Source organism: Sebastes fasciatus, chromosome 8, assembly GCF_043250625.1.
Source record: "Sebastes fasciatus isolate fSebFas1 chromosome 8, fSebFas1.pri, whole genome shotgun sequence".
Lineage (NCBI taxonomy): Eukaryota > Metazoa > Chordata > Actinopteri > Perciformes > Sebastidae > Sebastes > Sebastes fasciatus.
The window spans coordinates 10,031,052-10,057,951 of NC_133802.1; the positions used below are offsets into that span (position 1 = coordinate 10,031,052).

The 26,900-nt window shown below is 40.7% G+C and overlaps 2 protein-coding genes across 2 annotated transcripts; both read right to left on the reverse strand.

Moving 5' to 3' along the window:
* Nucleotides 1–521: 521 nt before the first annotated feature.
* On the reverse strand, nt 522–9,276 carry fkbp1ab (FKBP prolyl isomerase 1Ab). The gene is made up of 5 exons (XM_074643246.1): nt 9,020–9,276; nt 8,858–8,905; nt 5,072–5,184; nt 4,144–4,309; nt 522–1,941 (listed from the first exon to the last, which is right to left on the reverse strand). Exons 1-4 carry the CDS (start codon nt 9,054–9,056, stop codon nt 4,181–4,183), a joined length of 327 nt encoding a protein of 108 aa, XP_074499347.1. The 5' UTR covers nt 9,057–9,276; the 3' UTR covers nt 522–1,941; nt 4,144–4,180.
* A 2,278-nt stretch (nt 9,277–11,554) lies between these two features.
* On the reverse strand, nt 11,555–20,505 carry nsfl1c (NSFL1 (p97) cofactor (p47)). Its single transcript, XM_074643238.1, has 9 exons — nt 20,345–20,505; nt 18,038–18,138; nt 17,767–17,844; nt 15,969–16,134; nt 15,685–15,780; nt 15,333–15,442; nt 14,825–14,962; nt 13,054–13,224; nt 11,555–12,651 (listed from the first exon to the last, which is right to left on the reverse strand). The coding sequence occupies exons 1-9, from the start codon at nt 20,444–20,446 to the stop codon at nt 12,489–12,491; spliced, it is 1,125 nt and encodes a 374-aa protein (XP_074499339.1). The 5' UTR covers nt 20,447–20,505; the 3' UTR covers nt 11,555–12,488.
* Nucleotides 20,506–26,900: the final 6,395 nt, after the last annotated feature.

Sequence of the window (26,900 nt, forward strand, 5' to 3'; positions counted from 1 at the left end):
GGAGGGTGGCACCATCTTGGGGTCTGGTATCCAGTTCTATAATACATAGCAATACTCCTCATGACTGGTGCCCCTTTAAGCAACAGGCTCCCATTTATGTTCAAAGGAATACAGTGATGATTGTTAAGTGTTTTGTTAACCACTCAAAAATGTGTGTTTAACTTTGAAGACAGTCGTCGCCAAGGACATACTGCACAGTCACACAGAAGGCTGCAAATCCTGCCTTCTGTGGTACTTTGAGTCGGCACAGCAGCAGATCTATTTCTCTTAATTATAAATGGAGGAAGAGGTACTTAGATTCTTTACTTAACTAGAAGTAGTTATGCAACAGGGTAAACATACTCATGAACGTTTTGCACTAAAAAACTGAAGAAAACAAACAAACAACAGAAAACACATTATAAGTATCATAAGCCCTCATTTTGCAGAATGACCCGTCAGTGTTAATTACAGATGCAGTGATCCCCTGGGTTATTATATATACATTTATGCATACAAAAAAGGCAAAAACAAAAACCAAGTGGAGAGCACTTCTTTTATTTTAAATATGTCATCATTGGTTTAGTCTGCATACAATAACGTATCAGCAAATAACTACACAGTACAGAGGTGGACTGCTGCCGCACCAGTTGCAGCTTGGCCAATACGTAACATCGACAGCCACGGTCAATATCTGACAGCCAGGCCAGCATATTCCTTCATTAAACTCCATTTAAAACTATCTATTTGAGATACAAAACCACTAGGATGCCCGTGTGTCAGCTTCTTTTTCAACCACAATGCAGACTTCAGTCAGGCAGTGTGGTACTTTACTGACACTGGCTAAAAAAAGAAGAAAAAAAAGAAAAACATTATCTGTCATCATAGGTTATACATTAGCTCTGTTGATTCTCAGAGATAGAAAGTTGGCATCTGAAAAATACATGATTGAAGTTGTTACACAAAATAGTGGGGGAGGTCACCATTTGATTGATACCTCAACCCCCTTTTGAAAATTTCAAGCATTTCCCTTTTTTTCTAAGAAAAAAAAATAATCCAATTGATGTGCGTCAACGCAACTCCCGTCTTTGCACTGTTCGACCTGTGTGTATGGCTTTAAATGGGGTTTAAAGACTTGGTGAGATGAGAAGGCAATAATAACGCAAATAGGATGCAAAGCTTTAAACATGTACGTACTACGGATTCCATCGGGCCTAGAACATGCAGACAGGGCAAGGTAGTAACCAGGTGTCTGGTGAGAATATTTAGGCACACATTAGAACTATCTACAACTGTGATTGTTTTTTCCTTTGCGCCAATTACCCCTCTCCAGCTCACACATCCGTTAACAATTTAAACACAGTGATACTATATAGAAATTGGCATTTTATGTAAGCAAACCCAGTTCCTGTGTTGCACCATTAAGGCCTCCCATGACTTGTCATTTCACTACCACTAAAGTCAACACTAAGCCTTATATCTCTCTAACAGAAAAATCATTTGTAATGATTTTCAGCTGGACGGGGATACAAATATGTGCTTTTCATTTTCTTTTTATATACTTTTTTTTGTTTCTGTGATATAACAAGCACCAGCTCTTGTACATTATAATACTAGTTTGCATTGACTCATAAGAGATGAATGTCGCTGCTAGTGGTTCATTGGTATTTTGTACTTCTCAGCGTAACCATGCACAACCAACACTTGTAAAAACAAAGAAAAGTAAAGCGCAATTCAAAAGGTTTCAAGATTAAGAACATGGAGGTTTGTAAGGTTATGGCCCATGGTTTTTAGGAGTAAGAATATGATGGAAAAATATAATTCACTCAGTCACAGAGACAAAATAACACAAACTGTCATAGTTTTGATGAAATAAGTAGTGGAACTATAGACTCAAGCCTCTTATAGAATCAAGTGCAGACTCTCCTAGCTTCTCTCCAGGTCACCCAGGTAGGAAGTCACCTGCGAAAGACAACAAGAGGGAAAATTTAGGATAAAGCAGAAATAACAGCATGCCTCGGGTGTACATTACTGCTCACGTCCAAGGGGTTTAAAGGTACAGTGTGTAGGATTTGGTGGCATCTAGTGGTGTGGTTGCAGATTGCAACCAACTAAGTACCCCTCCGCTCACTCCTTCCTTTACAAGACTGCGGTAACGTGAGCCGCTGAGTGTTAATTCATGGAGCAACAGAAGTCGGCTATGGCAGATTTTGGTAAAAGAGAGGTAGTCTGCACACTGAATATTACAAACTCCTGAAATGTTGAATTTCAAAACTTTAAGATCTTTGTCAAGCAAATATTTTTGGCTCGAAACCCGAACTTGCTCAAAATAGGTAACCGACACAATGTACAACTCTACTTTTTATTAATGTTATGCGATAATTGCATGGCTGCATGTGAGCAGGGATTGTTTAAAGGTCCCATATCGTGCTCATTTTCAGGTTCATACTTATTTAGGTATACGTATTTCGTGTTTCCACTAGAACATGTTTACACACTGTTATGTTAAAAAAAATACATTATTTTCCTCGTACTGTCTGCCTGAATATACCTGTATTCATGCTCTGTCTGAAACGCTCCGTTTTAGTGCATTTCAACGGAATTGCAACGCAATTGCGTTGCAATTGCGTTGCTAGGCAACAACTTGGGTCAATGTTTACTTCCTGTTAGCTGATGTTATTTACATGCACTGCAACAGGAAATAAACCGGGACACATTTGTAATGTTTACGTTTAAAACCGTGTAATGGTATACATAATTGTATATTTGTGACATCACAAATGGGAAGAAATCCCAATTTGAAACGGCTTGTTTCAAACGCACAGTTCCTGAATACGGGCTGTGTGTGTTTCTCCGTATAGTGAGCGTTTTTGATAGTTTAAACAGTATTTATAAAGCACTTGAACCTGCTTTATAATATAAATTACATGAAAATCTCACTTTTTACAATATGGGACCTTTAATACTCTTATGTTGGTGCATTCAAGGCTGCCCCGACAGCTGAGATTTCAAAGACATCTGCTAAACAGCATCATTGCTAATGCTAGAAACATCGTAATTCACACCATCAAATTCACTTTATCCATATCTATTCAATTGTCCAACAACACAGCTCATGAATAGTGTATTTAGACAGCTTACTCGCAGATCTCAGTTGTTTGCACTTACATCAATGCACTGCCAAGGACAGTACTCAAAATGGTCCCTGCTTGAAGAATAGCAGATAAAACATTTGCTGGGATGGATTACCACTCTATTCAAGTCTCTGCAAGTTGATTGTCTTTGTGTAGTGAAACATAAGGACACTATTAGCTGCCTGAAAGACAGGAAATATACAATTTAACAAATAGATTGATAGTATGAAAGACGCGGTCACACCGGCATTTAAAACAATGAAGTTTGAATTCAATTGATTGATCGATTAATTTCAACAGAACCGCTGCGATCAGTGGATTTACTTTCGGGGGTGATGAAAATTGCTAATTTATCATGTTAACTTCAACTTTGGCGAACTTTGAGATGCTAATCCACACCAAAAGCAAACAGTGCTAACCTTTTTAGTGGTTGTAATTAATCTTCATGGTAAATTTCCTAAATAATATATTAACTCCCACTGCTCACTTTTAAGGCAAAGTGACAGTAACTCCTTGAATGGTTTAATTATGACAGTTTCAGTTAACAGCAGTGGTGAGTGAATGTAACATTATAGGCTATTTTTAGGCTACTTATACATTGAGTCGGTCTATTCTATATCGGCTATTGTCTGCCACGTTTTTTTCTCGCTGTTTTATTACAGCCACCAACGGCCGTGTCTCCTTTTCTACATATTATATGCTTTACTTCCTCCTAATCTTCCATTAGTAGATGTTTCTCACTGGGTTTAAAGTACACGGAACGCGTTTACTCCATTTCATTAGTAAATCTGTGACCGACCTCGTGGTCTGTTGAAGAAAGCCGTGAACGCGCATCTATCTGAATTCCTTACACGTGGCTCAACCTAGTCACACCTCCTCAGCCTGGCTTGGCCTACGTGAAACGCATTAAGCCAGGATGAACTGACTAGACTAGGTCAAGCCTCGCTTTCTCTCTTATCCTTGATTTCTTTATTCTGCTTTTGTGTAACAGACCCCAGTAGATAGTAGGCTAAATTGTTGCGGATTACTTACACACACACACACAAAAATCAGGCCATGAATTTGTTTCATTCCAAACCCAGCAGCTCAACATCAAAGATGAGGGTGGCGTTAGGAGGAATGATGCCCGGGTGGCCTTTGTTTCCATAAGCGAAGTCAGCTGAGCAGGTCAGCTTGGCCCTTTGACCCACACTCATCTGGAGGCACGAGGAGAGAGAAAGAAACAACAGGGCTCATGTGGAACAGTTAATTAGATCATAATGCAGTCCAAGTAGGATAATAAACCACAGAGGGAAGTGAAATTGAAAACATGTCTCTTACTAATGATGCTTCATTATTTCTAAATCTAATCCTCACAATATTTGATGTCGCAGTCATCAAAAGCTTTTTAAAAACAGATGTCTTATTGAGATATTAAAAACTGACGTTCTAACACACAAACACAGAGAACGTAGAGAACATGAGGCTACACTGCCATCAATCTACAGGACCTGCACACAGGCTGCACCATTCAGTAGCCAGCTCATCTAAATGCTGCAGGGCTCAGTGTGTGAGATAAAGAGCCGCGTCCTGCCTGCTGTATTGACCCACTGTTTGCGGTGCTAATGGAAACCTTGGTGGGTGAAATCTCGATAATGGAACCATGTCAATAAATTAATGGATTTCAGCAGATGAACTAACGACATTATCAGCGGCAAAATGCATTTTCTGTCTTGCGATCGGAATTATTTCTGCCTCTGAATCATGACTGTTGAAGCTGCTTAGTGGCATGACTTTTTTCCCCTAGAATCAGTCTGTTCCAATAACAAATACACCGTAGCATGTCAAGTATACCCTTTACTGAAATGATGGATGAGTGTGACCTGCAGAATTTATAGTATTTCACAAGGTTAACATTTAAAAGAGTGACTTTAGTGCATATTTGATGTGTGCAGTATGCGTTCAGTTCTCCAGCCTACCTGCACTACACCCTCCTCCCAGCCTCGGATCACTTCCTGCTTGCCGATCTTGAACCTGAAGGGCTTGTCCCTATCACGAGATGAGTCAAACTTGCGTCCGTCTGTCAGGGAGCCTGTGGACAAGGAGATGGAGAAAGGCACAGAGTCAGCTGCCAATGTACACAGCTTTATCCTGTGGGTGAAAAATCCAGCCACTGAACACTCTGAACATGCACAACATAACAGGATTTGTCACGAAGAGAATTCCTGCTGCAGAAACATATGCAGACCAGATAATGATGGAAAAATACTGGCTCTCTGTGCAGCAAACATTCAGGATGAAGAAACTGTATTTATAACATTTCGTAAAAACACAGGAAACACAAATACATCTCCCAAACTTGTCTGACATCCATCTTCCCTGCTTGTGTGTATATTGAGAACGCAAATGAAGGGATTCCAAGGATCTCAGAAATAGCCGCTGCAGCTGGCTGCAGGGTTTCAGTGTGACAGTCAGGAAAACGCAGAATAGCACCCCTCCGAGACTATTTACACCGCCGCTATTACTGTTATTAGCACCGGCAAGGCAGCATGTGTGTGCGTGATGGTTTGGTGTGATGCGAGTGTGTGTGTGTGTGTGTGTGTAGTGTGGGAGAAGGTGCAACATTGCTTATGTTGTTGGGCACATCAGGGGGCGGCTGGTGAGATGCAGCCTGTACTCCAGGCAGTGGAGTGGGTGTCTTGTCCTCTCCTGGACATCAAGATAGCAGCTTAATGGAATTAATCTGTAAGAGCTGAAAGGTCCAATCAAAGCCACTTTGGCCCATTTCACCAGCAAACAACGCAGTGTTGACACTTTCCAACACCGACCATTTCCTGCACGCAGAGACTTCCTGAGAAGCCAGCAAATCCAAGTTTTGATCTTCACGTGGACGTTTCCATTTAAAAAAGGCTGCTGTAATGGAAGATCCTGTTTCATGTGGCATTTCAAGGCTGCTTTGTAGGCTGACAGGAAGGGAGACCGCCCAGAGAGGAAATCCTGTAGTTTGTGTGTGATATGAAAAACAAACAGAAGAGATGCAGACTCATGGCTAAAAAGAAATTAAAAAAAAGCGCTTGACTGTGAGAGGCCCAAATCAGGTCTTGTTACATAATGTTGAAGCAAAGAGGCTTGTATTACAGAGACAGAGTTATGTCTGTCTTACCAAGCAAGAGGACGGAGACCAGCTTTGCCAAACTAAGAATAGGTGCGGACAAATATATAGCGTAGCACGGTGGGAGGCAAAATCCATCTGAAACCCCAGTTTGCTGCTGATGCTGCATGTTTCATTGTACTGTGTTTAAACTGTAATCTCTTTTAATAAATGTCTAGCCAGGCAAGCAGTCTCACTGTGGATGGAAATATCTGTGTGTCTGTCTGTCTCTATGTCTGTCTGTCTGTCTGTCTCCATCAGACCAGAGTTTTTATTTGACCTGCAGACCTACTGACACTCCCATCAGCCTCAGCTGTACTTTGTGATTAAAAAAAATCACTAGTTCCAGCTCATAAAATGTGAATATTTTCTGGTTTTCTAGCCTTTTAGAATATTAATCTGAATATCTTTATAAACAGTCTATGGTTCAGGACTGCTTATCAGACAAAACAAGACATTTTAAAACGTCAACTTGGGCTCTGGGAAACTGTGAGGAGCATTTCTTTATTTACTGACATTCTATAAACTTAATGATTAATTGGTACATTAATCAATAATGAAAATAATCATCAGCAGCCCTAGATATACCTATATGATACTGTACAGTATATTGGTCCTATAGCTGCATCATGGTTACACAAAGAATGAAATGATACAACTGATATTATGAGCCTCTATAGGAATAAATGAGTGATGTCATATAGACCTATAGGAGGTATAATGGGCAATACTTTAAATATTTAGTGTTATTCATACGTTGTGTATCTCTGGAGAAAATATTACAGGAATAATACAGAGAGTCATTATTACAGCCGGCCAGACGGTTATAATCCGCTCAGCTAAACACCACCAACACCAACCCCCCCAGAAACTCAGACTGAGACAGAAAAGAGCTGGAAATCAGACAGGATTTAAAACCCTGCTGTTGGTCTGTCTGTCTCTGTCTGTCTGCCTGCCTGCCTGCCTGTCTGCCTGTCTGCCTGTCTGTCTGTCTCACTGTCTGTCTCTGTCTGTCTGCCTGCCTGTCTGCCTGTCTGCCTGTCTGCCTGTCTGCCTGTCTGCCTGTCTGCCTGTCTGTCTCACTGTCTGTCTGGGCTCTGAGTGAACCCTGCGGAAGAATCTGTCCGCGTCTCCGTCTGTGTTAGTTCTCCAGACAGGAAGGAGGACTACATTATCCAGAGATCTTGGTGAGACTGTAATGGACCGTTCGGCCCAAACTAGAGCGCATTATTTCATTCAGTGATGAATCCAGCGCGCTGTCCCCGGGACCCGCAGCCACTGCTCCTACTATGGACATGATCACATCCCAGTGTCTCCTCCTGCTGTGGGCATGATCACATCCCAGTGTCTCCTCCTGCTGTGGGCATGATCACATCCCAGTGTCTCTTCCTGCTGTGGACATGATCACATCCCAGTGTCTCCTCCTGCTGTGGACATGATCACATCCCAGTGTCTCCTCCTGCTGTGGACATGATCACATCCCAGTGTCTTCTCCTGCTGTGGACATGATCGCATCCCAGTGTGGACATGATCACATCCCAGTGTCTCTTCCTGCTGTGGACATGATCACATCCCAGTGTCTCTTCCTGCTGTGGACATGATCACATCCCAGTGTCTTCTCCTGCTGTGGACATGATCGCATCCCAGTGTGGACATGATCACATCCCAGTGTCTCCTCCTGCTGTGGACATGATCACATCCCAGTGTCTCCTCCTGCTGTGGACATGATCACATCCCAGTGTCTCCTCCTGCTGTGGACATGATGGAATCCAAGTGTCTCCTCCTGCTGTGGACATGATCACATCCCAGTGTCTCTTCCTGCTGTGGACATGATCACATCCCAGTGTCTCTTCCTGCTGTGGACATGATCACATCCCAGTGTCTTCTCCTGCTGTGGACATGATGGAATCCAAGTGTCTCCTCCTGCTGTGGACATGATCACATCCCAGTGTCTCCTCCTGCTGTGGACATGATCACATCCCAGTGTCTCCTCCTGCTGTGGACATGATGGAATCCAAGTGTCTCCTCCTGCTGTGGACATGATCACATCCCAGTGTCTCCTCCTGCTGTGGACATGATCGCATCCCAGTGTCTTCTCCTGCTGTGGACATGATCAAATCCCAGTGTGGACATGATCACATCCCAGTGTCTCCTCCTGCTGTGGACATGATCACATCCCAGTGTCTCCTCCTGCTGTGGACATGATCACATCCCAGTGTCTCCTCCTGCTGTGGACATGATCGCATCCCAGTGTCTCCTCCTGCTGTGGACATGATCACATCCCAGTGTCTCCTCCTGCTGTGGACATGATCGCATCCCAGTGTCTCCTCTAGGGAGAGGTGATGTGGTGAATTGGTTAAATGTCCATGCAGCCCAGTGGACAGTGAGACATGTCTGATCGCTCCACAGCCACGCTGAGTGCTCCAGTCTCGCTTTAACAGCCTTATTATGGGCTGTACAGTGTGATACTTACAGGATTAGCAGGCTCTTCTGCAGCAGACAGTTGCCCCCCAGCCGTCACTCCACTTGTTCGGCCTCCATGAGTACAAAATAACCACAATGTGCACAATGTGTTCATGCATGCAAAGTAATAAGTTTCTTATTTAAAACTCACCAACATAATGCACCACGCACGTCTGTCCTTTTTTGGGGAAAGTCCTTCCTGTGGAGGAACCAGAGAGGATCTTAATATAACGGACACACTGCGCAGTGAATGCGCTGTTTCTGCGGCTCTTATCAGGCTACATGAACAGGAATGAACGCGAACACGCTTTACCGTCTCCAGGGGTTATGGTCTCGATCTCCACTCCCATGGTAACGCTGTGTACTGGAGCTGGCTCTGTCTCTGTCCCTGTCCCTGCACCGGCAGTCTGTCTGTCTGTCTGTCTGCTCCTCCGGCGGGTCTCCTCAGCTGTCTGTCTCTGTCTCTCTCTCTCTCTGTCTGTCTCTGTCTCTCTCTCTCTCTCTCTCTCTCTCTCTGTCTCTGTCTGTCTGTGTCTGTCTCTCTCTCGCTCTGCAGGGAGACCAGCATCAATAGCGTTTATTATACAACACCACTTCCGCCCCCAACCTCCAAAATAAAACCCGTACAGATGGATTTCAGACTAAAACACTGGCCCCCTGGCGGTCATAGTGGAGGCCTACATCAACATCACATCATTTATCAGGCCTACTGAAATTAGTTGGATAATATATCTATATAATCTATCTAGTATAATATAATATAATATAATATTAATATAATATAATATAATATAATATAATATAATATAATATAATATATATATGATATAAATATAATATAATATGATATAAATATAATACAATATGTGATATAATACAATACAATATAATATAATATAATTAATATAATATAATACAATATAATTCAATATATTATATTATATTATATTATATAATGTAATATAATTCAATATAATATAATATAATACAATATAATATAATATAATACAATATAATATAATATAATATAATATAATGACTATACATACTGTAAATACACACATATATACATATATGTATACACATACATATATACATACTGTATACACACATATATACATATAAATACATACACACATTATTTATATATATAATTTATATATTTATACACACACACACATATATATATATATATATATACACAGCATATACACACAGACACACATACACACACATATATATATATACTGTATAACACAGATTACAGTGCACTGACTGCTCACCCACACTGCAGTGTAAAACTGAAAAGAGAGCCAGCGAGAGGGGAAAAGCTGCAGTGAGAGATGGGGCTAATTTAGATGAAGAGCTCTGAGTCAAAGCATCCTGTCCAAGCAGATACTCAGATGGTCTCTGCTCACGTCTCCACAGCCCGCATCTTCCCTCCTGTAGAAGCCAACGGCAATAAGAGCAAGTGCTTCTGATATCCACTGGAACAACTTTAATGTAGCGAGAAATTTTAAACTGGTAGATCATTAATTTAATTATGATCACCATGTATAAGCCATATTCTATTCTAACTGGAAGAGCAGTGTAATATATTCACGTTTTAGCTTTTGATTGTCCAACATTCTCCATGACTCATTAAACTGCAGCTCAGTAGTTTTCGGGGGGTGTTATGCTGAGGTCACAACAACAGATAATTGGCTCTAAGTGCATGTCATGGAGTGTCCACGTGGGCGTGCATGGCAACACAGATAAATGTTGGTTCAAAATACAATAAATTTAAACTGCAGATTATTTGTGCTTTATATCTTATCTTGAGTGACACAAATGATGACAGTATGAGATTAATCTCTTAGAAACACACAGCACTGTGAGTCTCTTCTGGTTTGATCTAATCAATATCATTCTGGAGAAGCAGAAACAAAAGGAACATATTCACCAGCGTATATAATACATGTGCTGTAACTATGCTACTGTATATTTATATCTGATGACAAAAGAGTGTGATAGGCAACAAAGGTCGCAGATTAGAACCCAAGAAACAAAACAAAAATCGTTTTTAATCATCTTTCTAAATTCCTTAATTTTTTTCACCTGTGAAAACAGGTGGAGAAAAAAAAAGTTTAGGCAGGTAACATTTTTATGTAAGGATTATTTTTTTCAAATGTTTGTTATAAATATTAATTTTGGCCACAAGAGGCTCAAGTGCACCACTAGCCCATGTTCTTGTTTTCTTCCAGATGAGTTGTAATTTCTCCATGCACTCTAAACACAAGCTACATACTGTATATTGTGTGTTACCAAGTTATGTAAATTAACACTCACCTGGACGAAGACATGCTTTTAGTCCTATTTAGAACCATAGAGTGTATATAAGAAGTGAACGTAGTCACCCACTGGTTTGTGGACTGCTGTTTTAAAGCCTCGAGTTTGGCATTTTGGCTTTCACCATCTTGGCTTTTTGGAATGAAACCAGATCAAGAAATCCAGTTTCCATTAAAGAAAATCTACATTTCTGATATGATGCTGCTGCCCAAAGGGATCCAGTTAGTGTAGTTAATGTGCATGCACTGAACAATGATAAAGATATTAAAGAAGATTCAATTGAATTCAATTTATTTTTAAAAAGCGTCAAATCATAACAGAAGTTATCTCCAGACGCTTTTCATATAGAGCAGGTCTAGTACTCTGGTACTATATAAGATGAAGACATTTGGACAGAACCACAACATCAAATTAAAAAAAACAATCCAAAAAGTGACAAATTATGTCAACTTGGGAACAGGGATATTTATGATAAATATCCATTTTCCCACCTATAATAATAAAAACACAAGACCATAAGTTCTTTATACATCAACCATAAAATGGATTTATTTCACCAGAGGTCCAAACATTTTTCTGCGTTCTGCCCCAGGATGCATAGAAGATGTCAGTGTGTCAAAGGAATTCAACTTCCACTTCTACAAACCAGTGTTTACAATCTAAATGTTCTTTTGCTCAACCATTGGTTTGACAATAAAGCCATGTGTAACGGTTTTTATGTTACACAATATCAAAATGCCACTGTCTATCTGGGACAATCCTACAGTCTGTAAAGGAAAAAAAAATGGGGAAGGGGGGGGGAGAGGCAGTTTAAAAAAATAATTCCATCTTCATTAGAGCAAAGGGACAGGTGTGGTTCTGGAGGTGAATAACGGAGCGTAAGGCTACTGGTATCGGATCCCCTCAGAGTTTTGTTACACTATTACACTTCTCTCTCCAAAACCAATATGTGGAGAGAAATGGAAACTAGTACAAAACCACATTATCAATGTGTACTTCTACCTTAATAAGACTAGTATTCCTTATGTGGTTCTGGTTTGTGCTGTCGAGTCTGCCGCTGCATGGGTCTGGTGAGGCCCCAGCAGCTGATAGTAAACATAGCTGAAGGGGCCACATTAAGGTTAATAGAAGAGGAAAAGTTTGGGAGCAAGTTAAAGGAAGGGAAAGCCGGGTTAGTGAACATCTGTGCAGGGAGCTGGACTGCTGCTGGGTCTTTGGGTCATTACCACCCATCACAGACCACAGACCAGGGAGGGGGGAGGGGGGGAAGGGGGGGTGCAGAATGTTATGTTGTACTTTAGAAAAACAAAAATCAGAAATTAGAAGTCCATACATCATAAGTCTGTGTTTTCTCCTCCCTCAGAAGGGGCAGCAGGTTTCACAGGGCTGCCGTTACTCAGCCACACCACCAGGGGGGGGGGAGGGAAAGGGGGAGGGTGCTCTTACTCTCCCCCTCAATTTAGCCGCTGGACGATGACAGCGTTGAGGAGGTTGGCCTGCTCCAGCGTCTCGCTCTCGTCCGTCAGCTCCTTGTTGGGGAAGGTGGTCATGAGAACAAACTCCCTGGCAGCCATGGCGGGCCGGGCCCCCACCAAAAACTGGCGAATGTCAGACACCCTGAGGGATACAACAAACACATCGTAACGGGAATATGATATATATTGAACAATGTTATCGCAAATCACAGATTTTCCTCATATCGCGCAGGCCTCATCTTCGCCTCACGCCTCTCCCTCCGCGTCTACATGACATGATGCGATTTACATACAATATTTAGTTTGATGTCTCTGCATTTGCAATCAAAATAAACATTTGTTTAAACCTTTTCAGCACTTGGGACTCTCAAAAGGGACAGATCAGATCTATGAGGCATTTTGAGTTTTTCAGTGGACACAGGTAGGTCTGCTGTCTTAACTAGGCCAGTAAACATTTCCACAGACCTACAGACACATAAGACAGCTGTAGCGGTCTAATATAGGTTTTTGTGTAATATCGAGTTGAAAAGAGCAAATCAATCACCTGTGGGTGTGGTTGAACCGTTGGACCAGCCTGCCGCCGTCGGCCAGTCGGATCTGAATGTTAGTGACGGGCTGGGAGGAGTCGAGGGCCACAGTGGCGGTGGCTTCGGCCTCATTGGTGGACTGGTCATGTTGGGAGGTGGCCGGAGCTGTAGTCAACTCTGGGGTGGCACTAGGGGAAGAGGAGGAGGATGGGAAAAAATGAGTCTGACTTGTCTGTCAGAATAGGCTAGTTTAACTTTTTCTGCACCAAGAGTCAAAAGAACAAGAGTAAAGCTGGCACTGATTCATTTGCAACTTGCATCTTCATAGTCTGCACTTGATTTATCGGATGACTCCTCTACCAGCAGCAGAACTGTTTCCTGCTCCAGTCTGATTCTCTTTTTCTTTCCATTTCAACCATTTCTTATTAATAAATCCCGTGTTTAATCCCTATTCATATATCCTATCAATATATATTTTTGTCAATTTAATTGCTAATGGGGATATTAAAGTTTTCAAACAAACAAAAACTTTAAAAAGACAATAAAAATGACCAGTGCTGTCCTGTGAAAAACATGCATCTGAGAAAGTTTGTGACCCGACAGCCATGTTGAGGAAATACCAAGCACCGCCCACCAGCCAGGTCACAAACTTTCTCATTTTACAGCTAAACAGTACACTAAAAAGATGTTTCTGAGAATATTTGAGGAGAGAAATAGGCATCACAGTAACAGTATATTGATTCATATTTAATCAGCGTTGCCTAGTTTGACCGTTTGGTCGGAGTACACGAGTGATTGACAGCTGCCTCCGTTGAATGAACAGCCAATAGGAACGCTCTGTCTCTCTGAAATGACCTCTGATTGGCCAAAGTGTCCCGTCACGGGCTAGATTTTCTTAAGTCTGAAAACAGAGCCATGAGGAGGTGCAGAAGTCTAGTTTTCTCTCACAACACTTGAATTACAATATGATGAAAAGTTATTATGGAATTTTTGCCCAATGATGCCAAATTTGTTTTGCCTACTGCAGGTTTAATCCTTCAATTTAATAAAAAAAAAAGAAGAGAAACACGTTTTTTTTTACTGGACACTGACTATATGTTTTTGCAGAATACCATATCACTGACCTGGAGAAGCAGCAGAAACTAGATGGATGATTAACCAATTAAAATCGATTATTCAATTAAGCCCATTTTATTTCATGCTAAAAATTGACACTTAGCTACAGGTCTGATGGTGCCGACTGAAACTCTATAAAGAGGTACTGAACAGCCTCTTGCAGCACAATCCACTGTCCAAACAGTCTACAGGTGAATAACATGACCCGGCAGCAGACAACCTCTACGGCAGACAAGAGAACAGGTAAGACATCAAATTTGTCTTCATTTTATTTGAACAAATGTGATAATTGGAGGTTGATTGTGTAGAATTTACAGTACACGTGTCATTTTAAATGTATTGCTTTTTTATTAGGGTTATTTTAAGTGCTGTTAAAATCCCTTGATTTTACTTTAAAAGAGTAGAGACAACTCTGTCCTTGAGATTTAAATGTGCTCCAACAGTGTCACGTAACTAATTAGAAACCAGTCATTTATCTGGAAAGAGCCCAGGCTCAAAGTCAATACCCAGACTAAGGATGATTCATTCCCATGTAGAACAAGTAAGTAAGACTGGTTTACCAGCCTTCATTTAGACCTCGCATTGAATTCAGCTGTTGCTTTTTTGATCGGTAATATGTTGCTGAGGAGAAGCAATACAGAAACCGTGTTAAATGAAACAACAAAGTCTTACCATCCCAACTTCTGTCCTTCGCCTCCAAAGGCCCTGAAGGCCATCTTGGGTTTGGAGAAGTCCTCGTCCCTGTGGTCCTCCATGTCTAGGTTGACCTGGCCCCCTCGAGACCGCTGCCTCAGCTCTAGGGGAATCTCCCTGCAGGGTGACAATCAAGAATGAAATAATGGTGAAAATGGTGAAATTTCCACATTAAAGGCCATTGTGTGAGACTTGTGCATGGTAACCCTAGTATATCATTCCTATATATATATATATATATATATTTAAAAATGTAAATCCTGCTAGTAATCCCTATTTTTACTAAACATATCAGTGATCTGATTGTCTTTTTTTCTGTACCTGTAACAGAATACAGTTATTTTTTGTATCTTAATTACATAACGCTGTTCCATGTATTCCGTTACTCCCCAAGTCTGATATTTCCATATAAACATTAAGGACATGGCGTGTCCTCATGGACCTATATGAATCTATATGTTAGAATAAATTAACAGAATGTTCTCACCCCCTCCTGATCGCCTCAAGGAAGTTGGCATTTCCAGGATCGCTGTAGTTTCTGAGCTCACCGTTATCCAGACTGAAACCCGTCTTCCACAGCTTCAGCACCACGTGTACCTAACACACACACATACATACATGCACAATGTTTCATAAAAACAATGCTCTCCCGTATGTGTACAGAAATACACATTAGTTTATGTAAAATGTCCTGACTCAGCATGATGACCTCAAAGAATTAGCAGTGAATTAGGTTGAATGATCAACCTGCTCTATTGGCAGAGGAACCACCTAGAAGGCTTGACTATTACCAGTGCTGCCAGAAACAAAGCAAAGGAGCCATCAGGATCTGTACTCACATCCTGCTGGCTTTTGGCGCCATGCCTCTCTCCAGACACATAGGCTGACTCCTCCTCGGGAGCTGCTCCTAGCCTGTAGCCTCCACCAATGAAGGCCTAAGAGGAGAGGTTCAAAACAAATGGGAGGGAGAAGAATTACAAACACAAACAGAAGCTGATGAACCTCCTGTTTGGGTAATAACAAATGAATGTATACAGACACCACAGGGGGAAAAAAATGGTATAGGACAAAAAATGTGACACTACAGAAGGAGCCCGAAAAAGGACAATGAGTTTGAGCTTACCTTGGCTTTGCTGGACTCTCCTGGACCTCTCCCAGGCCGGTCCAGAGGCACAGCCCCATGTTCCCTGGCCCCCTTGAACAAATCCTCCACCACTTCATTGGAGCTCTTCTTCTTGGGAGGCCCAACGATCTGCTGCCCGCTGCGCTCTGATCCCCCCGCAAAAAACCTGGCGGGGTGTCAAAGAGTTGATAAGGAATTCTTCCACAATGTAAGCAAAACAGCAGACATGAAAAAGAACAGCCCACAAAATAACAACAAAAAGTTCACTGAATGTCACTGTGGGAGGTGGGTCTAATGAAATTGTCTAGTGAACCGTAGCGACACGATGTAAATAAACAAGTGCGAGATGAGACATGTCATCAACTAGTGTCCTCTCTCATGGTCATGTAAGATGTGGCAAATATTTCACCATGCCTCTCTCACAATAATCCTCTTTCATCAGAGACAGCTCACCATCACTGCGTCTAAAGCAGCCTGTAGTCAAGTCAGTATCACCTTGCTGGTCCACCTTGATCAATATTGATGTGCTACATTCCAACCGTCAAATTTTAAATTGTTGTTCTTTTACTTTGTTATTGTCATCTATAGTGGTTATTTATATACAAACACACAATTCAAATGATTACGAAATAAATGATTTTATTTTTGATAAAAAAAAATCTTGGAATTAGTAGTTCTAATTATATATTAGAAGCTGCTTAGATGTAGTGTTAGGAAGTTAAACAGGTCATATTTCCCCTCTCTATTATCGGCCAATTAGACTGTTGACAAAAAGTCTTTGCTGGACCAACATTCAAAGCACATTTTGTCATCGAGAACAATACCCAAATATTTGCAGTGCTCCACTAGATCAATATCAACACCTTGGGCTTGGTGGCGGCTACCTGAAGTCAATAATCAATGCTTTGGTTTTAGACACATTTAGACGGAGGAAAGAGTCATCCACCACCAACCCATGATCCTGTATCTCCCCAGCAATCTAACCGCACCAGAAATTACATTTATTTAACCACAATAACAAAAAAAATCATATTTGTCCCATTTTTTATGAGTGATGACATCATAAAATATGATGAGACATTCAAAGCTTCATTTGAAAACCTCAATCAAAGATTTGGTTTGATACAGCCCTACTGCTTACAGCTAGTTACCTGGCAGGAGGACATCTCAAAAACACACAGAGAAATAGCGCCTTAATTCTACACGCATGTCAGGTGAAAACGAGTAAATAAAGCCATCATGTACCGTAAAACAGAACTGGGGGAAATGTAAATGATGTATATTATATTTATAAAACTCAGTCCCTTAACAACCAGTCCACCGCACTGCCCCGGCAGCAGAATCTGTTGATGCTGCAGAAAAGCAGCTCACAGTGAATGAGGTGAGACCAAAAATAGTTTGGTGCATTCTGGAATCACCCTGCTAGGAGTGACTTTCTACCATCCACACATTGTGAGGATGTACAGCTCAGACACACAGCAACGTTTACAGTCTGCAACGAAACTTTCACAACCATTTAAGAGGATGAGAAAGACCTTTATTCATCAATTTGTCTTGAGTCCACTTTATAATCCCTCTGAGGTGTCTGTAATTTATCTAACTCTGATCTGTGAGTATCTCAAGACGGAGGGCAAAGCAGACAAATATCTCCTGTATGGGGCTCAATTAAATCATTTCAGAATAAAAGGCTGGGTGGCTTTTCAATACAACACTAAGCGTGCCTTCTTCCTTCATCTGGTATTGTAAAAGTGAGTGACACATTCGCTAAACAACAGACAGAACTGGCAATTAAACTTACCTTTGGCCTTCCTCCTCATCACTCTCCTCCTCTGCCTCATGCATCAGATCTCTGAAGGAGGTCACTCTGGGCTGAGCGCTGATGATGATAAAGAAAAATATAAGGTTGTCGCACTGAATTGTATGTTACAAAATTAAACTGGTGAACGATGAAAGTTTACTGATGTGAACACAGCTGCGTAGAATTATGGATAAGTGTATGTGCCATTACATTTCCATCAGATTGAAAGTGTGGTAGTAATAAAAAAGCAGTGGCAAGCTGTAAACATTACCTCGGCCCAGCAGACCTGGACACTGAAGAGCCCAACTCAGGTTGAGGAAGCGTCACTATGTCGTCATCAGCTCCATCCTCAAAGAAACTGGCGAGTGCAAGCTGGGAGGAGAGAAAAACATTAAGGTCACAAAGTTCAAGTTCAACTTCATTGTCATTTTTCCACATACAAAGTACACGGTTAAAACGAAATGACGGTGCCAGCGGACCAAGGTGCAAACACAGACATACAAAAACAATCACAAACATAGAACATAACACAGTGAACAAAGTGCGATGCTGCAGCAGAATAAAAAGTGGATGACAGGATGATTAACAGAGTAAAAGCAGTATAAAAGCAATCAGGTCTTTAAAAGTGCTATATATATAAAAACCCAATGACTCTCCAGTAGTTCTCCTTGTATAAATACCTAATAAATAGAAGTGTCAGTGCAAATAGTAGTCCTGAAAATCCTGAGAGACCATAACACATGTCACATGTTGATGACCTTTTCAGACAGCATCTCAGTCCAAAGCTGTAGAACTCAACTCCATCTGAGGCTGCTGCGTCATTTACACCAGACTGTCCCAGCTCATTGATGTATTGTCTCTTTCTCTCTACAGTAACTCTCTATTTAGTAAAGTCACTCTTTATGTACTTGACTCCACTAATAGAGTAGATATGCGTTATTCATCCTAACCACAACCATTATGCTCTCTGATGCCTTCAGGCCGACGTTATAATGTGCTCTTAAGGAGAACAAATCGTTACTCCAAGTCCTTTATCCCTTCTGCTGTTAAGCTGCTGAACACAGACCATACCCATTTTAAATGACTGTTATTTAGAGGAACTTTAACATATGTTGTTCCTTATATATTGTTTCTTATTTTTGGGCTTTTATTGCTATAATCCTATGTATTTATATGGTTCTTATTGTAACGTGTCCCTCCAACTGTCCCATGACTTTAATATGTTTCCTTTGACTTAACTAATAATTGGTTGTCTGTTGTATGTACGGATGTATGGACTGGGAATGCTACAAATGAATTGCCAGCCTTGGGGATAAATGAAGTTGTCTGAACTGAACTGAAGTGAACCAGACTGTCCCAGCTCACAGATGTATTGTCTCTTTCTCTCTACAGTAACTCTCTATTTAGTAAAGTCACTCTTTATGTACTTGACTCCACTAATAGAGTAGATATGCATTATTCATCCTAACCACAAACACATGCTCTCTGATGCCTTCAGGCCGACGTTATAATGTACCCTTAAGGAGAACAAATAGTCTTATATATTGTTTCTTATTTTGTGTCTTGTATTGCTATAATCCTATGTATGTATATGGTTCTTATTGTAACGTGTCCCTCCAACTGCACCATGCCTTTAATATGTTTCCTTTGACTTAACTAATAATTGGTTGTCTGTTGTATGTATGGATGTATGGACTGGGAATGCTACAAATGAATTGCCCCCCTTGGGGATAAATAAAGTAGTCTGAACTGAACTGAACTGAAGTGAACCAGACTGTCCCAGCTCATAGATGTATTGTCCCTTCCTCTCTACAGTAACTCTCTATTTAGTAAAGTCACTCTTTATGTACTTGACTCCACTAGTGAGTAGATGTGAGTTATTCATCCTAACCACAAACACATGCTCTCTGATGCCTTCAGGCCGACGTTATAATGTGCCCTTAAGGAGAACAAATAATAATCTTATATATATATATATATATATTGCCCCCTTGGGGATAAATAAAGCTGTCTGAACTGAAGTGTCCCAGACTGTCCCAGCTCACAGATGTCTTGTCTCTTTCTCTCTACAGTAACTCTCTATTTAGTAAAGTCACTCTTTATGCACTTGACTCCACTAGTGAGTAGATGTGCGTTATTCATCCTAACCACATAACACATGCTTCAATGGGACACCTGATGTTGTAGCTTCATGAGCTAACTGCTGATCTTTACCAGGTTAACTAACATTGATACATTGATACATTGATACATGGTTACAGGCTAACGCTAGCTAGCTCGATGGACTCCCGGCTGACTAGTGTTAGCCACAACTTAAAGACAGCCTGCTCTGTAGAGAGACCTGAGGACTGGACCTGGTAGTGGACCAACATACTAACTGTCCTGCAGCCCTGTTGTGTGGTGACAGAGAGCCGGTCAGGTCCATTGTCAAAGGGTGACTTGCACAAATCACCGGCACTACAGAGAGGCTAGCGTTAGCCTGCGAGCTATCTATCCGCCTGACACATGTCCTCTCCCCGCTGTCCCCCTCAGACCTCCCGCCGGTGCTAGTCCTCCGGAACACGCAGATAACACCGACCTGTAGGTTCCAGCCGGCGGACTCCAGGAAGAAGCGGGCCCTCTCCTCGTCCACATCTGTAACAGCGACGAACTCCCTCACTGACTCCTCTTGGCTCGCCATTTTGGTTTGCTCCTTCAGCAACTCGTCCGCCTCCACCAGGGGAACCAAGCGACGGGGAGGAAGGTTCCTAGCTGGTTCAAAAACAAAGGGGGACTATTAGGGTTGCAAATAAACAGGCTAACTTCCGGTTTTAAATGTGTTTGTTAAGATATATTATTATTACTATATTTTTAATCTTAATGGTCTACAGTCAGTTTCATTGTTGATAAATCACACTTTGTACTGGCTGTTGATGATAACACTGTTTTGACCAGTAGGTGGCATCTATCTACAGGTTACACAACACTACCAGAACTCCTGAGCTCTGTCTGTGTGCATCATACACTCTGCTGTCTGGGTGCATAGTATTACTACATAATACTCACTTGTCTGTATGTTGTGTCAGGCACAGACATATATATATATATATATATATCTATGCCTGACACAACACAATATATATATATGATATATATATATATATATATATATATATATATATATATATATGATATATACGTATATATATGATATATATCATATATATGTATATGTATATATATATATGTATATGTATATATCATATATATACATATACATATATATATAAATACATATATATATATGTATTTATATATATATATACGTACATATATATATGATATATATATCATATATATATATCTATATCTATAGATATATATAGATATAGATATATATAGATATATATATCTATAGATCTATATAGATCTATAGATATCATTATCATTATTACTACTAAGGTGTAATTCATACTGTGCAATATTTTCAGGTGGAATTTCATTTCATTCTCAATGTGCAATATCATTTTCCACTTGTGCAATTTTGTTAACAGTCTGTTTATTGTCAATACTGTATATACTGCTCCTATTTTTATACTTCCTTCTATTTAAATGGTTCATATTTTGTTACACTTTGTTTAGCTCTTTTTTTACTGTGTTAGCTGATGCATCTTGTTTTTTGCACTATCCCCTTTGCTGCTATACACTGCAAATTTCCCCACTGCGGGACTAACAAAGGAATATCTTATCTTATCTTATCTTATCTTATATACATGCAGATGTCCCAAATCATAAATATAAATATGAAGTAATGGAACTTCCTGCAGTATATGATAAAAAATCTGATGATGGTGAAGATGAAAATGAAGACGAAGATGACCTGAGGTTGATTTACTATATTCAAGTTTATTTATAAATAGTTTAATTTAAAATCAATACACGGGCTAGAAGTAACCGTGTTTATTTCCATTGAATAACAGTGCATTTATACATTAACCATCATTGTGGCATGTCTTATAACATAAACCTTTCAGGTGAAGGTGTCAATAAATAAATAATAAATAAGGTCTAATGATTCTAAATTAGAAAAGTTCTGATCAGTCAGGAATAGACGTGGTTTTAAATATTAATAACTATTACAGACTGTGTGGGCTAAAACACACTAGGAGCCTAATTCTCCTTCACAATAATTCACTACGTGTTTACAACAATTACGATCAGTGTATATGATGGCATAGTAGCATTAGAATGTGCCAGAGGTCACTAAATTTGGGCTTTTATAAAAAAATTTAAAAAGGATTCCCCTATCTGGCTACTGTTTCCCACTAGCTGGCTAGTCCATATCCTTGTGGAAAGCCCTGATCGGGGGCTCAAAAAATAAAAGCCAGGCTACAGAGAGAACAAGAAAATGAAAGGATCAGAGAGGCAATGAACACATTTCTGGAGAAGCACCAGGTATGACAGGCGAAGCTGAGCGTATAAAGATGAGGAGCTGGCTCTGAAAACCTGCTGTAGTGAAGCTGGAGTGAAGATAATGGTATCATATGAAACTGGGCGACCTGGATTCGGGGTGGATGAGGGGCCCAATTTGGAAAGTCTGTCCCCCTGCCCATAACTCCTAATGGCTGGCCTGTGTTGTGTATATATTTAACAAAAGGGCTGGTGAAGAGCCAAATAGCTTTTTATTAAAACTTAGCTATATAACAAATGACAACACTGGTTGCTTAGGTTAATGTCCAGTTGATAATAATGGCTAATATTCTTTATAGTAAAGGATGCTGCTAATCCACTCGATCATAAACTTTATTATTTATAGTTGTATCATCTACTTTCACTATGTACCTAGTCTGCTTTCTCTGATGATTTCTAGGTTATTTTTCTTTGAATCTGAGGCTGCTTATAGGCATTATTATGCATTTTGTTTTTATGTCTCATCTCGTCTCATTAATCTGATCTCATCAAGATGTGACACCTCAGTGTGAAACCACAGAGCTTTTATCAGATCTTAATCTGCATTTTATCACATCTCCTAAAGACTACCGTGAAACAGATGCTGATTGAAGCTCCAACAAAACTCTTCCAGTACACCATGTGCCTCTGATTTCAGTACGATAAACAGATGGAGAGAATATTCCCATGGGAGATACCTTTGTGCCCCCGCTAAGGTGTCTGATGCGGGATGGTCAGATGGCACAACGTAATAAGTACTAGACAGATTGGGAGTATCTTAATTGTTTCTGGGGGGGAAAGGGTTGATAGGGTGTTCATGCATTCGCTGTTGGTTGTTTGATCTTCAGGGCTAATTAATCTGTAGCAAAGTGAGAAAACCATGTTGTCACCTCACCTCATGAAGCACAACCCCCATCTCTCCTCAGATTCTGCACAAAGAACACGATAAAAAACAGAAAAAATACGGTGCATTACACTGAGGAGGTCATATATCGTTTCCCCTTTGGATGTTTTCAGCTTCAGGGTCTGTACGATGAGGCAACAGCACCCAGATACAGGGCAAGAGAGTGAAAGAGACAAAGAAGACAACGGCAATAAGAGAAATACATTTAAACCTACAGACTGACACATTAAGAGCAAGAAGAGGTGTTTATCTGAGAGAAACATGTCAAATAAAGCACTAAAGGCCACAGTGAAAAAACGGAAATAGGTATTGTGCAGCAACTGTGTACCTGAAGCTCTCACACACTAATACTGTAAGACAGGAGAAACACAACAGTCACAGTAATCAGCCATAACCCAGGTGACGGCTTGACAGCATTGAATGTCACCTCAGGAGGAAACCCTGAAGGCATGTGTGTGTGTTGATGTATGTGTACATATGTGCTTTATCCTCCCATGAGGCTGGTGCTGTTGTAGTGTAATGTTACCAACAGTGTGTAGAAGCACACAGTGGACAGTGACATGTCAGCAGAGGTTAAATCAAATGTGTCTGAGGCCCCGAAGCATGCCAAAAAACATTACACTGTCATTAAAGACAACAACTGATTCAATGAACCTGATGTAAAGATGAATGTGATCAAATATAGTCATCAGGTGAGTTATTTTCACTGGTTGAGGCTGATGAGCTGGGGCTTTTAGCATAAGCATAAAGCGTATGCACCCAGTGAGCAACTTTCATAGACATGAATGGAGCACCATCTTTGAATGGTATCCAGTTCTCCTTAATACATCCATGTTTAACACCGAACTTGTTGTTTTTACTATGAAGTTTGTGTAGGGATTACACAAACGAGACACAACATGTTAATTAATCACTATCACTAGATATAACATTGCAGTTTTGGTGCTTCTGTGTATGATTTATATGTGTTAGGACTTACAAACAGTACCTTTAACGCACACATGAAATGAGCGTCTTTCCCAAAATGTCAAAATATTCCTTTAAAAAAATTAAGACTGTGTATAGAAGTAGTAAAAGGTTGTTTATTCAAATGGAAAAAAATATATATTTTTGAAATATAAATTCTAAAATCTAGTGGGTCAGTTTAGAAACTAATTTCTGGCTTACTAATTATTTGAAAAGCCAACTTGTTTTCAAACGTAAGAACAGGAGAGCACATCGTGTGTGAGTATTCCGATTATTTAACCTTTGCCATTAGAGGAAAAACACTCTCCTGTTCTAATACACCTCACGCATGTATGGTTATTTGACCTTGAGCAACCTGCAGGAGGTCAGTGACCATCAGAGCACTGTGACAGTCAGGTGATGTGACGGCTCATAAAAGTGAAGCTGTCGGAGAAGGTTGATTAGGACAAGCATCCATAAACCCGAGAACATCCCACCACCTCCCTGTTCCCCACCCCTCTAAATCACATACACACAAGTTGTGCAATTATCTTGCTCTTCCTCCCTCAGGCACGTCGTAAAGTCCTGACAGTTAGCTAGTGAAGGCTGGGTCTCACCCCACCCCGATCACTGCTTGTCAGTTTCAGGAAAGCACCTAACCTTTTGACCGAAGGGCACTTTGGAATAATACTTTATGGAAAGCAAATGCATACTTGCTCTTCATTTGTGCAATTGCAATGAATGCAACACCTGTGCAATTGTGTTAATAGTCTGTTTATTGTCAATACTGTATATATTGTTCCACGTTTTAATATCCCCCTTGTTTATATTGTTCCTATTTTTATATTTCCTTCTATTTAAATTGTTCATTATTTTATATGTCTGTCTACTTTTGTTTTGCTTTTTGCTCTGTGTTGTATCTTGATTTTTGTTTTTACTGCTGCTTCTTGTTTCTGCACTATCCCCTTTCCTGCTGTACACTGCAAATTCCCCCACTGTGGGACTAATAAAGGAATATCGTATCTTATTTGGACGGTGCTGTTAGACTTGTTTTCTTCCTTCTTTTGTTCATCCTCCTCCTGCTGCAGGAGTGTCAAGCAGAACAATATATCTCCCTTGCCTCCAGCAGGCAGTAGCTAATAGTGACAATGCTGTCTGAGGGGTCAAGGCCTTGTGTTAACTTAACTGCCTTGCTAAAGGTCAACAGTGTCACAAACCATTGGTTCTTTAGAGACCCAAAACAAGACTGCACATGATGTATGGGCAGCAGCAGACATGAGTGATGCTGGATTAGGAACATGTTTGGTAATAACTCCTAATCCATTTGGTTATCACCTCATAATTACATGTGTATCATGACCTGCAGTCTTCAATTTGATTTTCCAACAACACAGCTTAGTGATTTTTTTTCTCCAAAATTAGATCATCATATTCATTCTTTCAGTTTACCCTTTGTAGCCGATGGGCTGTTATGATCTCTGTTATAATTTGTCACACAAGGAGCCAGAGGATTTTTAGACCCTGTGCTATGATACTCTTTCTGCTTGTATCAATGTCATCACCAACGGTGGTTTGGTCTGTTGAAACCACGAGTGCTTTCACAATATTACATCGGTATTTTCCCTTTGGGAGAACCTTTTAGACCACCAGACAAACACCCCCATAGAAGTCCAGGTGAAGTCAGCTCCAACAATGGCTGCCCTGAGGGTCACTGTCAACGTGGGGCTTTGTTCCCGCCCATCAAAGGTCTAACCATAATTACAAACTGTCAGAAGTATTTCTTAGGATCTGGCTGACATAATACCGCTGGGATGTACCTTACATCATTCCGTAATGTGTTAAACATGCAGAAAGTAATTTAGTATTAGTGAGTAAGTGGCCCTAGAAGAAGCATTTATTGGTGGTTCACCCTTCATGAGATGCTATAGACCAGGGGTCTCCAACCTTGTTTCCTCTGAGAGCTAATTTGACAAAATGAAAGTGGCCGAGAGCTACACATAGCGCCACCAAGTTGTAGATCGCCAACAGCAGACATCATTTCTGTCTTACTTTCGTGGTCCTTTAATAACATTGCAGCCATCGCTTCAATTACAATCCTGCCATTGGTGAAGGTCTTTTTGTTTCATTAGGATGTGCGCCACTAAGCGAAGCCTCTGCTGCAGCGTTGTCCTTCTTCGTCAGTTTGGTAAACAAAAACTGAATAACCCGACACTGCTGTAGGTAAATGATATCTACATCCTCAATCATCACTGTGAGAATTCCCCTGAGTCACGCAGGGCAGGGCGGATAAACAATATCACCTCTAGTTGTGTCTCTCTGTGTTTTGCTTGTTTAGCCCACGAGGCTGTACAGTGTGGGGGAAGAGAAACAGTCTGGTATCGACAGGAAGGAGGAAATAGGAAGCAGCTTATTATCTCTGTTGCCATTATACTGTTAAACTAGCCCATTAGTTTTGCTTGCATCTCAAGAGGTGCTTCTCTGCACGTGCACATACTTCAAAACTGTCTGCCTGTCTCTCTCTCTCTCTCTCCAAAAACTCCAAACCAGAGCCAGCTCCATTTCTATCTCCATGGCAGCAGACAATCATCTGATACAGTTGGCAGAACCGAGTCTGTGGGGACCAGACAGGAGCCACTGACCTACATGTGACAAGAGAATATCTACTGTAAATCACCTCGGGTTAAACGGTCTGCATATTGTAGCAGATCATAGAGTATATAGATCATCATATAGCAGCAGTGAGGTTGATCTTATGTTGGCTGCAGGCACTACAAGGTTGTGAAGGGGGCGATTGAAAAGGATCCAATCCATTCTCTTATTACCCCAGCAGGCAGCCATAAATCTGGACATGGCCCTC

Coding starts and splice junctions, on each gene's coding strand:
- fkbp1ab (XM_074643246.1), bottom strand. CDS start 9,056: ATGGGAGTGGAGATCGAGACCATAACCCCTGGAGACG. Junction 8,906..9,019: donor GACCATAACCCCTGGAGACG/GTAAAGCGTGTT, acceptor GTTCCTCCACAG/GAAGGACTTTCCCCAAAAAA. Junction 4,310..5,071: donor GGGAGGAGGGTGTAGTGCAG/GTAGGCTGGAGA, acceptor TCGTGCCTCCAG/ATGAGTGTGGGTCAAAGGGC.
- nsfl1c (XM_074643238.1), bottom strand. CDS start 20,446: ATGGCGAGCCAAGAGGAGTCAGTGAGGGAGTTCGTCGCTGTTACAGAT. Junction 17,845..18,037: donor TCCAGGTCTGCTGGGCCGAG/GTAATGTTTACA, acceptor TATCATCATCAG/CGCTCAGCCCAGAGTGACCT. Junction 13,225..14,824: donor GAAGGACAGAAGTTGGGATG/GTAAGACTTTGT, acceptor CTCTTCCCCTAG/TGCCACCCCAGAGTTGACTA.